This window comes from Dipodomys ordii, unplaced genomic scaffold (genome assembly GCF_000151885.1).
Source record: "Dipodomys ordii isolate 6190 unplaced genomic scaffold, Dord_2.0 Scaffold41, whole genome shotgun sequence".
NCBI lineage: Eukaryota > Metazoa > Chordata > Mammalia > Rodentia > Heteromyidae > Dipodomys > Dipodomys ordii.
In genome coordinates this window covers 6,953,687-6,966,690 of record NW_012267257.1, presented here as the reverse complement: position 1 = coordinate 6,966,690, position 13,004 = coordinate 6,953,687, and the positions used below count along the sequence as shown (strand labels likewise).

Below are 13,004 nucleotides of genomic sequence, written 5' to 3'. Positions count from 1 at the left end.
GTGGGGCCTGAACTCTGGGCCTGGGCACTGTCCCTCAGCTCTTCAGCTCAAGGCTAGCGCTCTACCACTTGAGCCACAGTGCCACTTCCGGCTTTTTTTTCTACGTATGTGGTGCTGAGGATTCAAACCTAGGGCCTCATGCATGCAAGGCAAGAGCTCTACCACTGAGCCAGCTCTGAACTTATTTCTTACAAGAATTAAAGGAAAGGTCATATTCTTCTCCAGATGAAGGCAAGGAGAGCTAATACTTTTGTGGAAGAGGACAGCAAAGCACAAAGAAGTTAAATAACTTATCTGAGATCATACACTAACAAGCAGCTGAATGAGGATTTGAACCAAACAGTGTGACTTAAGGCACATGCTTAACCACAACTCTACTCAGCTTCTCTGATTTTTTAACTGAACATCAAAATGTTTTATTTGACTCTTCCTTTTGATGGTTAATAGACTGTATATTAGAACTTTGGAGATAGTGAATGTGTTGCTTGAGCCACAGCTCCACGTTAGGCATTTTGGTGGTTAATTGGAAGTAAGGGTCTCTTAGATTCTTCTGTTTGAATTGGCTTTGAATGGAGATCCTCAGATCTCAGCCTACTCAGTAACTAGGATTATAGGTGTGAGCCACTGGTGCTTGGCTTGAAAATTTCAGTCGTACTGAATGATTTAAAGTAAAACTTGATGTCAGTGTGTAGGTGTTCTAGCTCTGCCTACCAAGAGAAAAAGTTTCCTATTCAGGAAAATTAAATTTTAGCTCTGCCATGGCCCATTCTCTTTTTGTTTTTACTGACCACTAGGTAACCCTTTCTCCTGTTGCAGAACAGCTGTCCACATGTTTGTCATTAAAGAAGGCGATAATTGAAGATGTATGTTCCGAGCTGACTATTTGTATTCTGCACATTCTTAATTTAATTTGTATTTTTTTTCTTTTCTTTGTAAAATCTTGTTTGCTGACTTGGTGTTGAGGCTGAAGCTGACTGTTTGGCCAGCAGTCCAGCCTAGACTTGGGAGCAATTGCAAAACTTCCGTCTCGGGTGGGTGGAAGCCATATGTTTTGGGGAGGTGCTGGAGTGAATGAAATCCTTCCTACTCTTTTTAAAGTTACTCTTCTTCAGCCAAATCTGAGAGTGACATAAAATTGGCCTCATAAAAGTCCTGTCTTATAAAGGTTATGTCTTGCACAAGTACAAAGTGCTTTGTAGCTCCTCTATTTGCCTATAATTCTGGAATAAAAATGCTTATATAAACACATGTGGCATTGGTAATGAAAGTTAAAATAAGGAAGAAGACAAAGCTGTGCAGGGGAAATTGTGCAAATTGTTATTAAGGTGACTCATAAATCTTACTAGGTCTTTACAACTTATCTGGGGAGAAATGGTCAGAAAGTGTCTTGTTGTATTTCCTACTTTTCAATTGTCAAAAAGCCATAAGAATCTGCTCATTCCTTGCAGGGGAATCTAGTAATAACATTGACTATTCCACGTGTTTATGTGTGTGAAGGTGTATGTGCTTTTAATCTTACTGAGATTCATTGGAAATCACCTCATTTTTTTTTTTCTTCTCTTTCTGTAGGTCTCACTGGGATTCTAGGTTTGGGCATTGCAGCTCCCAATTTAGCCTTTTCTCAGATGGTGACCACTTTTGGCCTGGCTGGCATTGTGGGGTACCACACCGTCTGGGGAGTGACCCCTGCTCTTCACTCACCTCTGATGTCGGTCACTAATGCGATCTCAGGTTTGTTCTTCACTTGTTTGCTTCATCTTAGACTTTCATAGACCTCTGGAGGAGGAATGCTTTCAAAGAGGATTATTAAAGTCAGTGCTTTCTGAAGTTGTTGGGGATAACCCAGAGGCTCCCAGAGGTTGGTGGGCTTGTGAAGCAAGTGCCCATGAAGTGGTTCAGTTTCTTGAGCTGTTCCGCTTTCAAGCATGGGGATCCCCTGATATTTCTTTCAATTATGATTACTTGTAAGGACACTTATAAAACTTGAAAACTAATAATACACAGACTCAGTTGCAACATCCCTTAGGATCTCTTCCTTGAATCAACTAAACATCTACAATAAGCTACACATAACATTGGTTCACCATGATGCTTAGGGTGTGGGAAAAAGCTTGCCAAGAGGAGAGCATCAGGCATCTCTTTGGTGTGACTTTGCATAGCAGTCCAAGTAGCAGTCCACATGGATGCTTAGAAGCTATTTTTTCTTGGCCTCCAGTGTTGACTTAGATACGAAGCAATGAGACCAATAGTGAACAGGAATCAGGGTAGTTGGTTATCTCTTGTAAACTTAATTTAGTCATAGCTCCTGATTGCTGCAAGGAGCATATCCATTTTTAAGAGGAACTGAACTTAGGAAAGCTCAAAACTATAGCATCCTGATCAGGCAGTTATCATTTCATAATTAGTTCCTTCTGTTCCAGTTGCAAAGTACCCACTTGCAGTCACTTTTCACCACAGGCATCATTGTACTATCAAATTAAAGGTCAGATTCCTCTGCAAGAGGAAGAAAAGTTTGGTTAACCATTTGTGTACAGCAGTACGTCACATCAGAACGGTATTAAGGTATGTTGTCAGCAGGCTTCATCAGGAAAATTGTTTATATCATTTTGATGAAGGTGCCAGAAAGCTGCCTTGGATTTTTTTTTTTTTTTTTTTTTTTTTGTCGGTCGTGGGGCTTGAACTCTGGGCCTGGGCGCTGTCCCTCAGTCTTCAGCTCAAGGTGAGCGCTCTACCACTTGAGCTACAGCGCCACTTCCGGTTTTCTGGTAGTTTATTGGAGATAGGAGTCTCACGGTCTCTCCTGCCTGGGCTGGCTTTGAACTGCGATCCTCAGATCTCAGCCTCCTGAGTAGCTAGGATTACAGGCGTGAGCCACCAGCGCCTGGCGGATTTTTGATGTGAAAACGTTCCCCTTTCTGAGTTATGCCCGAGAGGTCTTTGTGCTGGTCATTTGAAGTGTTACTACAGTCATTCACCACGTTCATGTTTTCTCTCTAGGTTTGACTGCAGTTGGTGGGTTGGCGCTCATGGGAGGACAGATGCTTCCTTCTACAACTTCTCAGGGTCTTGCAGCTCTTGCCACATTTATATCCTCAGTCAACATTGCAGGTACCTCGATGATGAAAGAAACCAGAGGGCCAATGGTGACAGAGACATAGGAAACAAACATAAGTGTAAAGCACACAATTCTGATTTTAAGCATTATACCTTCAGAAAACCCACTTTACTCAGACCATAAATGTTCTGCATGAACGAAAACTAAATGTTTCTGCCTATCTGTAATTATTAGAAACTTCTATTGATAAAAGAACAATTCCCCCTTTACCTCTAAGCATGCATGATGATGTCTTATTACAAGTTAACTGGAAAGCTATCAGTTGCATAGTTTTGCATTATGTTGACTTAGCACTATCACCATGACATCTATAAATAAATATAATTTTAGATAAAATTTTGGTCTTTTGCCTTCTTACAGCTAGTGCTTATTCATGAAAACAGCCTAGCACACCATTCATGTATGAGACTCATTTGATGCTATTTTGTAACTAAAAATTCTATCAAGTGTCCAAGAAACCTGGTGCCTGTTAATGTGGTATTTTTTCCCCTTTATCATTTATTCCAGCGTTTGAAAAATGGAATAAAGTATTAGAAAAAAAATCAACCTTTAGTTTTTTTGCATTTTCAAGCTTTTTGAATGGCTATTTGCTTTTAGTCATGCAGAAATATTTGGTTTTGCATTCTGATAGCAAGTTTTCTCCCCCCCCCCTTCTTCCACTGTAATGGGATTGGTTTGACTAGTAGAATTACTTTTATTTTTGAGATTCTAAAATGTTATTAGAGAATATATCCATAGGCGAAAAAGATATGGTTAAAATAGAAGAAGTTGTAGTATAGCATTCTAAAGAAGAAAGAAAGCTCATGAAGTTTAAGAGGTAACTGCTTGTGTTTGTATTTCCTTTGCTTTGATAAGGTGGCTTTCTGGTGACTAAGAGAATGCTGGATATGTTCAAGCGTCCCACGGATCCCCCAGAATACAATTACCTATATCTGCTTCCTGCTGGCACCTTTGTGGGTGGATATCTTGCTGCTTTCTACAGTGGTTATAACATTGAAGAAGTAAGAGCCCTTTGGAAAGTCTTCCACTTCTTCCCTCTTAGATTTAACATTATTAAATTTCCATTCCCCAAGAATCAGCACTCTGTACTCTAGACAGACTTGACTGCTAACATGAGCTTACCTGTTTGCTCCCAAGTTTTTCACATGTAAAAGAGTTGAGAAAGTATCAGTACCTTCCTTATGTACTTGACTCTTAGATTCTTGAAAAGATGCAATGAAACAATCAGTAATTAATTTGAAAACTTTTTAAACTAAGTACTGTGAGTCCTTTTTCTGCTCTCTTTCTTCCTCTGCCAAGCCCGAACATCATCTCTTATGACCAAATGTTATGCCAATTCACTGAAAAAAAAGTAAGTTGTGTACTATTTGAGAAACAATCAACTTGAACTTTAGAAGTTTCCTGCCAAACTATAATAGAGCTTTAACTTTCATCTGAACTCTACATTTCCCCTTTCTTTCTACTACCTCTGACTGGATTGTAACCTCTCCGAAGGGAGAAAAATTATGTCTCTTGTTTGTTTGTTTGTTTCTGGGTTGGTAACATGCAATATTTCCTGAGAAGAGTTGCTACAGGCATTTAGAAAAACCTAAATCTAAGTTCTCTATCCCATTTGCTGATCATTTACCTCGAAGAAATTGTTTAATCTCTAAGCTTTTTGATTTTGTAAAAAATGATTTTCTAAAAAAGATCATTCCTCACGTAGATATCATGACACTAAGATAATGAATAAGAAGACTCTACTGTGTGTGGTACTGATGATGTCAGGAATGAATTGGAGCTTTTGTATTATTTTCAGATTCAACAGTAATGCCATTAAATTTAGGTGCTTCTATGTATGTTACTGTGTATCATTTCAAATCCAGAAGAGACCAATTTATATGAACAGTATACTTGCAAGTATAATTTAAAGTATTTAATAAAGTATTTAATATTAAATAATTAAAGTATTTAATATTCTTAATGGATAGGAAAATATGTTAAACTCTTAGAAGGAGAACTCAGAACTGTCCTTCTATTATTTCAACTTAACTTTTCTTCAGAGAATCATGTTCTACAAAAGAAGACCTCTCTAAGCTAATAGACTGAAGGCTTTAATAATCTTTGTCTCTCCTTTCTTAAAAGCTCATGTACCTTGGCTCAGGCCTGTGCTGTGTTGGTGCCTTGGCTGGTCTTTCCTCCCAGGGAACAGCTCGTCTTGGAAATGCATTGGGCATGATTGGGGTTGCAGGAGGACTGGCAGCTACTCTTGGAGGCCTAAAACCAGGCCCGGAATTATTAGCTCAGATGTCTGGAGCAATGGCTTTGGGCAGTACCATTGGTAAGCACTTGTCTTTTATGTACCCGAAGGTTCCAGAGATTTGAGTATAGTCATGTATTGCTTAACAATGTGGAGGCATTTTGAAGAATACATCCTTAGGCAGATTATCCTTGTGCAATTTCATCCTTGTACAAACATCAGAGAATTTACTTACCCAAACCTAGATGGCATGGCTTATTAAACATCTGTGCTATATTGGAGATAGCCCATTGTTCCTGCTACTAATCTACACAGCATGCTTCTGTTCTGAATATAGAATGCACTTACACTTCATTGAGAAGTATTTGTATATCTAAACATAGAAAAGGTGTGGTAAAAATGCCAATCAGTAGGAATGTTTCATCTGCATTTATCATATAGGACCACTGCCATACATGCATTCCTTCATTGACCAAAGCATGATTGTACTTTGTTAGGAGACTGTACTTCACCAGGAATAAGACTTTTTACTAGAAATTCAATTTGTGAGTTGAAGCTCAATTGACAGGATTAAATTTCCTTCTATAACTATTGTCCTGTTAATAATTTTCATTCAAATACCATTTTCTAAAGTCTGTCAACCGAGTTGAAAACAGTCACAAACACCTTGTGCTCAGTTCTTATTTCCCTTTATGTAGTGTATCCAGTCAGCTCATAGTAGAGTTGGAGATTAGAATACTTACTTCTATGCCATATAGTAACTCTTTTTTCTTTCCTGCTAATTACAAATAATATCAGGAGATTCTGCTTTATAACCTGTTCAAAGGTTGAAAACCACAATTAAGCAGAAAAACTACTGTGTTAAGTGGTGAGCTGGAGCTATTATTAATTTTTTTAGGAATTTTATGAGTGTTTTTAAACACATTGTTAAAAATTAAATTATGTAACTTATTAAATATATTAGAAACAAAAGTAGTAATACTTAAAACATAACTTTCTAATTAATTTACTAGATTTTATTATCTGTGCGCTGGAGGTTATTTATAATTATGTCCCTGTGTAGTAGAAATGTGCCATGTAATAGTGTGATACTGTACATTTTCTCCCTGTTCTGCATTCAGTGATATCACACTGGCAGACTGTAATTATCTTTGATAGAAGTAGTTATGCACCATACAAATAAGCTCATGCTGCAAAATGTATTATTTCATCTCTTTTCAGACCTAAGAAATGATGGAAAAATATTAATACTGCAACTAAACCTTAAAATATGTTGTGACTATGCTCATTACATTGTGACTAATACAAAAAATTGAGCAAATACTGTTCCTGTATTTTATTTTATTTGAAATTTTATTAACTTGAAGTAGTTGTATAAAGGAGTTGCTGTTTAACAAAGCAGTTTATGAATACAATATATCTTGACCAATGTCACCTCTTTCAATATTCAAATAGTCTATTATGTTCAAATAAGTTTTGTCTCATTATTACATTATATGGATTACTAGAACATTACTATACTCTATGGTTAGTTAGTTAGTTAGTTAGTTCCTGTCCCCTATGGTAATCCATTCATTTGTACTATGGAGTATAATTTAGAATAAGACATATTTCTTATCATTTTCTTGGTTTTATAATCACATCTATGAAAATGTAAAACTGATTAGTATTTTCATGGCAAACATGTTCTAGCCCTACATTTATAAATTTATTCAGACTAGCAATTAAATGAAAACTTTAATAAGCTCTATGTGAATCACGGCTAATTATATATTGTGTCAGCCATGATATGCAAAATGCCATTCTATACTTTTTCTTTATTACTCTGAACAATTGAGAATAAAGTGTGTGTGAATAGCATAACACCTTTTCAGTCTTCAAAAACATTGAAATGTTCCTGCATTTTAGAATTGTCATCAGATTCAGCAAAGAAGTCACTTGTGACTAATGAATGTGGTTACACAAAAACATACCATAACATACAGTTTAGCAGTAGTCAGTAGAAGCATTCTGTATAAGTAAACAACAGAATTTGGAATAAAGAACAATATATTTTGTAATTTGAAAATCATGGGGTTGCAGCTTCATATCAAACTACCAGGAATGTATTTAACATTGTTAAATACTTTCTAGCACTGTCTATGTCAGCTCTAGGCTTTTTTTTTTTTTTTTACAACAGTTTTGGTTTGAGTTGTTTCTTGACAATCCCTAGAAAGGCACTTAAAGAAAAATGGTTGTATTGTAGGTTGATTATGGAAAATTCTTTAGACATGGTCTTAGCAAATATTCTGAGATCTATTCTATTCCTTCTATTTATCTTTCCTATATATTTCCTATAGCTTTGAAACTAAAATTTCCTAATTGGGCATCAATACTGAGTTTTGCATTTGGACTTTGCTTTTGGACTTCATTTCCTTCTTCCCACCTGAAAACTTTTTTCCCCCCCATATTCTAGTTGTTTTTTACACATGCAGGAACAAGCACTAGCTTGAGAAGAGGGTCTGGAGTATGCATTCAGTGGGGAGAATGTAAGGAGATTAACTGAAGCTTTAAGTAACTCTAGGAAGCTTGTGGTTAGGACATTGAAGTTCATGAGAGAAAGACATATGTATTGATGTTGTATGTTTGTGTTATTTGGCATTGGGCCTTCAGTATGTATATTGAGAAAACCAGTTACTAAATCTATCTCCAGTGACTTTATCTTCTAGATAACCCTTGTCCCAAATATTTAGCCCATGCTAGGAACTAGTTAATATTTATTGATGGAAACCTTGTGTGATTTGTTGTGGCTGCATCTTAAAAGTCTGTCAAATTTTAATTTCTACTTGACCTTTATTTCCCAACAGGATTGACAATTGCCAAACGCATCCAGATTTCTGATTTACCTCAGTTGGTGGCTGCTTTCCATAGTTTAGTGGGTTTGGCAGCTGTGCTGACTTGCATATCTGAGTACATCATAGAGTATCCACATTTTGCTCTGGATGCAACAGCCAATCTCACCAAGACCATAGCTTACCTTGGCACTTATATTGGTGGAGTCACCTTTAGTGGGTCTCTTGTTGCCTATGGAAAATTGCAAGGTAAGTGAGTCAGTATGATGTAGAGTAGATGTCTGTTGTTTAAGGTGTTCATGGGCCTATTTCAGTTTCAGAAATATCTTCACAACCAACACTATTAAGTAAAGAGTAATTGCATAATCCTCAGGATATGTAAAATACTCAATTTATAAAGATGCTTCTTTTTTTTATTGATCCTTAGGAACATCAAATTTTTGTGGCTATCTCCTCTTCAGATAGCTAATAGAGGAAACCGTGCACAGAAATTTGTGTAAAGATGGGTTGACATTAGATAAGACATGTAAACAAAATACATATGCATATCTAGGTACAGTAGCTTACACCTGTTATTCTATGTACTCAAGAGGTGGAGATTGAGAGGATCATGGTCTGGGGCTACCCTGGGCAGAATGTTTTTGTGACCCGCCCCCATCTCTATGAAGTCTATGCAGACTTCACAGAAATGAACTTTATATATTTATATATAGAGAGAAGCTTATTGAGTAATTTATGTGATTGGTGAACCATACTCACTTTGAAAGCAGATATGTATTTTAGAGTTCAACCACAGCAACTTTTGCTACTGCTGTCGTGACTTAGAATCATGGGATAGAACAAACCAGAGAGGCTGTCCTCAATGTTTTCACAAACAAATGAATCCCTAGAGAAACTTAAAAATTTGGTCTTGCCTCTCAGTAATAAAATCATTAAATGGGGAAACTTCCATGAAAATTAACAGTTCTAAAAGAACTTCAAGCCCATGACATTTTAGTCTTGGGCTTTTTCTTTAGAAATAACTAACAAACAAGGGTTCTTCTCCCTTGGGCTCCGTGGATAAAATCAGAAATGTTAATGTACTAGGACTCTGTATTGAAGTTTTAACTAAATAAAACCACACTTAACAACTTCTGTGTAGGGGAAAAAACCACTTTTTAAGATTCTATGAGTAAAGAAATTACGTGGTCAAAGTTAGGAAAAAACCAGTTAAGTCAAACCATGCTTTTCCCGTTTCCGTTAATGTTTGTCCTATATAATAACTTGAATATGATTTTGTTTCATATTTAGTGATACACAGTGACATAGAGTTTGGGTTTAATTACAATGTTGTTATTCTGACATTAAGTTTGAGGAGTTTAGGGTTAAATGACCCACTCTTGAATTTGTGTGTGAGAGGATTTTGTACAGCACATTCTAGGTTTTGAATACCACATGCTTTGGTCTAGGTATCCTGAAATCTGCTCCTCTCCTCCTACCTGGAAGGCACTTACTCAATGCAGGATTGCTGGCTGCTAGTGTGGGTGGGATGATCCCATTCATGATGGACCCCAGCTTTACCACTGGCATTACCTGTCTGGGCTCAGTGTCGGCTCTCTCTGCTATCATGGTAAGAAGCTGTAGATGGAAAAGTACATACTGTACTTAGCAAGAAACTAAAAATATTTTGTTAGATTACCATAAAGCCATATTATTTTTTCTGGTTTTTGAATTAGTGTTTAAAAAATGTTTGTATTTATTTTATTAGAATAAACTGGTTGTACCAGGAGCTTTATTGTGTATTTTTACACAAGTAAACAATATATCATATAATTGACTTCATCTCCTTTATTACTCTTCCCCACCCACTTCTTCTTAAAACAATTTCAACAGATTTTTTTTTTTTTTTGGGTCGGTCATGGGGCTTGAACTCTAGGCCTGGCCGCTGTCTCTGAGCTCTTCAGCTCAAGGTTAGTGCTCTACCATTTGAGCCACAGTGCCACTTTTGGCCTTTTCTGTTTATGTGGTGTGAGGAATCGAACCCAGGGCCTCACGCATGTAAGACAAGCACTGTACTGCTGAGCCACCTTCCCAGCCTCCAGATTTTTATTGTACTATTCTCATACATTCAAATATTCAAATATTTACCCACATCCTTAGCTCTCTCCTCTCCCTCTCCCACTGGTACCTGTCTCCCCTGTTTTTTTTTTTTACATCAAGGGTTTCACAGTGGTATTTCAGACATGCACATGTATTATGTTTTGCTCAGAATAATCCTCTCTATTGCTTTCTCTTCCCACACCCTTCTAATCCACTTCTTTTTAAAAATTTTGTTTTATTGTAAAGATACAATTACATGAGTAAGGCAATAGTACATTTCTTGTCATGCATTGTTACCCCTCAACCCACTTTTGATCAGTAGCTTTCACTGAAGTTCCTTAGATAGCTGTTTACAAACTTGCACTGTATTTTGAAATTATTCACCCTTTTCATCTTTCTGTTTCTCACCTCCTCCCCTCATAGTCCAAAAGTTAAAAACATGTTCTATGTATTTGTGTGTTTGTAGGTATATGTACATATGAACATGTCCATGAATATGTACATATTCTATGTCTAGCTTCTACATATAAGAAGAAATATATGATAAGATATATAAAGAAAATTACTTTTTGTCAACTGAATTGAGCATTTAAAAGTTGTCACATGACAGCTTTATTGCTTGGAGTCTTCACTACATTAATGTGTTGGCAAATAGGAGTTTAAAAACATCAAGGGTTTCAACTTTATTGATTAGGTACCTATTGTGTGACAAGTCCTGCAAAATACTGCTTTGGGGTTTATGTAACACGTTTAAGATAGTTCTTGCCCATTAGTTGCTCTCAACTTCATTGGAAGAAGTGACACCAAATCAAACATGTACATTAAATGAATTGCAGTGAAGAAACTTCATAAGCTCAGCTTACGAGTTACACCTTCCGTGATAGGTTTGATACTCGTTTTTTGTTTTTATGTGGTATCTATTAGAGAATTGACCAGATCGGGGATGTGGTCAGTAGCTGAAGTGGAACTTGTTTAAAACTACTAATCAGGAAACTGGAGTGATTAGGAGGCAAGGCATTAGATGTCAGAGGTTTAGCGTTTCTAATGTTAACTTTGTGTTCTGCTTTGGTTTTCATGCTAGGGTGTGACTTTGACAGCTGCTATAGGGGGTGCTGACATGCCTGTTGTGATCACCGTGCTGAACAGCTACTCAGGCTGGGCGCTGTGTGCGGAGGGCTTCCTGCTCAACAACAACCTGCTGACTATCGTGGGCGCCCTCATCGGCTCCTCTGGTGCCATCCTGTCATACATCATGTGTGTGGTAAGAGACATGTGTAAAAGGAAGGGAAAGGCATCTCCAGAAACATGGACATGCTAACCATTTCTTTTCAGTAAGATAAATCTGCTTCATTTATTGCTTTTAATTATTTTCAGTAGAAATACCTGAATTTTCTAGGTGAATATATATCTTTTCCTTTCTGCCCTTTAAAAAAAGATTTTTATTTACATATGGCATCTAGTAATGGGTATAAATGAAAGTCTTTGTTAGTTGTTCAAAGGACTTATAACATTGGAATTCTCTTCTGTGAGCTGAGGCCAAGGGATTGGGGATAGAGGAATAAAGAGAGGAAGGGTGAGAGAATGCAGTCATAATATTTAGTGTATATATGTAAAAATGGGACTAGGAAAATTAAGGGGAAGGGTATGATTGGGGGAGAGGGGAAGAATGATGTAAAGGATGACACTGAGCAAGATGAATTGTACTAACAAACTGACCTGTTGAATTGAAACAATTTTATAAAACTACTTAAAGACAATAATAAATGAATAAGTTTTTAAATGTGTCTTGTTGGAAGTATAATATGTCTCTACATACCCTTGTTTTTCTACTGGTACTTTTATTTTTCTATTTAGTATTTTCTATTTTTATTAGCTATTTTTTCTATTTAACTGTGGAGAATTAGAAAAATTGAGTAAAAGCAAAAATCCTTTCTAATGCCTGGCGATAAATACATAAATTTTTTATTACTTTTTTCAATTTTTTTGTATAGTATTTCATATCTGTGTATTTTTGTGCTTGATTTTATGGTTTTCATTTTTGTTTTCTGTTTTTTCTTTTTGAGATAGAGTTTCTTTATGTAAACCAATCTGGCCTGACATGAGTGATCCTCTTCCCTCCGCATCCTTACTGCCGGAATCTAGACAAGAACCAGTATACCTAGCTTTCATTCAATTTTTAATAATCTTACAAAGTTTTTGGCTTCTTAAAGATCAATAAAACATTATTTTTAGAGGCTTTATACTAATGAATCAGACTATTTCCACAGTGCTATATAATTTATATTATTTTATTTTTGTTTCTCATATATGTCTTTGACATTTCTGACTTTTGTCTTTAGATAGATTCCTAGACCTGAAAGAGTCTGTTCCTTTTGCAAGCTTTTGTAAACTTACTGCTATGTTTTAGAAAGCTCCTTTCTCATTTATGCTTGCACTGACCATCTATGAGAATACTTACTTTGAATTTTTACAATGGGCTTGATTTAAATAAAAAGGATTCAGAACAAGGAATAGTACCACAAATACTTCCTAGCTGCTTTTTTTTTTTTTTTGGTAAATTTGAATTTTCTTTTGAATGGAAAGTTTTCCTCCTAATTCAAAGATTTTACTACAAAAACATTAATTTATAGATAGCTTTGGATGACTATTAAAGAATAAATATAAAATTAAGTGAAATATGTCTTTACAATGATAAATAATTGAGATAAAAGAGTCCTGCTTCATCCACCTTTGTTGTTTT

The 13,004-nt window shown here is 36.2% G+C and overlaps 1 protein-coding gene across 3 annotated transcripts in view; it reads left to right on the top strand.

The window, feature by feature from the left end:
• Nnt (nicotinamide nucleotide transhydrogenase) overlaps positions 1 to 13,004 on the top strand; it is a 101,086-nt gene that overhangs the window by 52,517 nt on the left and 35,565 nt on the right. For all 3 annotated transcript variants that reach the window (XM_013018591.1, XM_013018589.1, XM_013018590.1), the window contains exons 11-17: positions 1,570 to 1,731; positions 2,998 to 3,108; positions 3,971 to 4,116; positions 5,240 to 5,435; positions 8,201 to 8,434; positions 9,634 to 9,794; positions 11,346 to 11,525. In XM_013018591.1, coding sequence (XP_012874045.1) covers positions 1,570 to 1,731; positions 2,998 to 3,108; positions 3,971 to 4,116; positions 5,240 to 5,435; positions 8,201 to 8,434; positions 9,634 to 9,794; positions 11,346 to 11,525 — 1,190 coding nt within the window. The remainder of the gene's footprint in view (positions 1 to 1,569; positions 1,732 to 2,997; positions 3,109 to 3,970; positions 4,117 to 5,239; positions 5,436 to 8,200; positions 8,435 to 9,633; positions 9,795 to 11,345; positions 11,526 to 13,004) is intronic.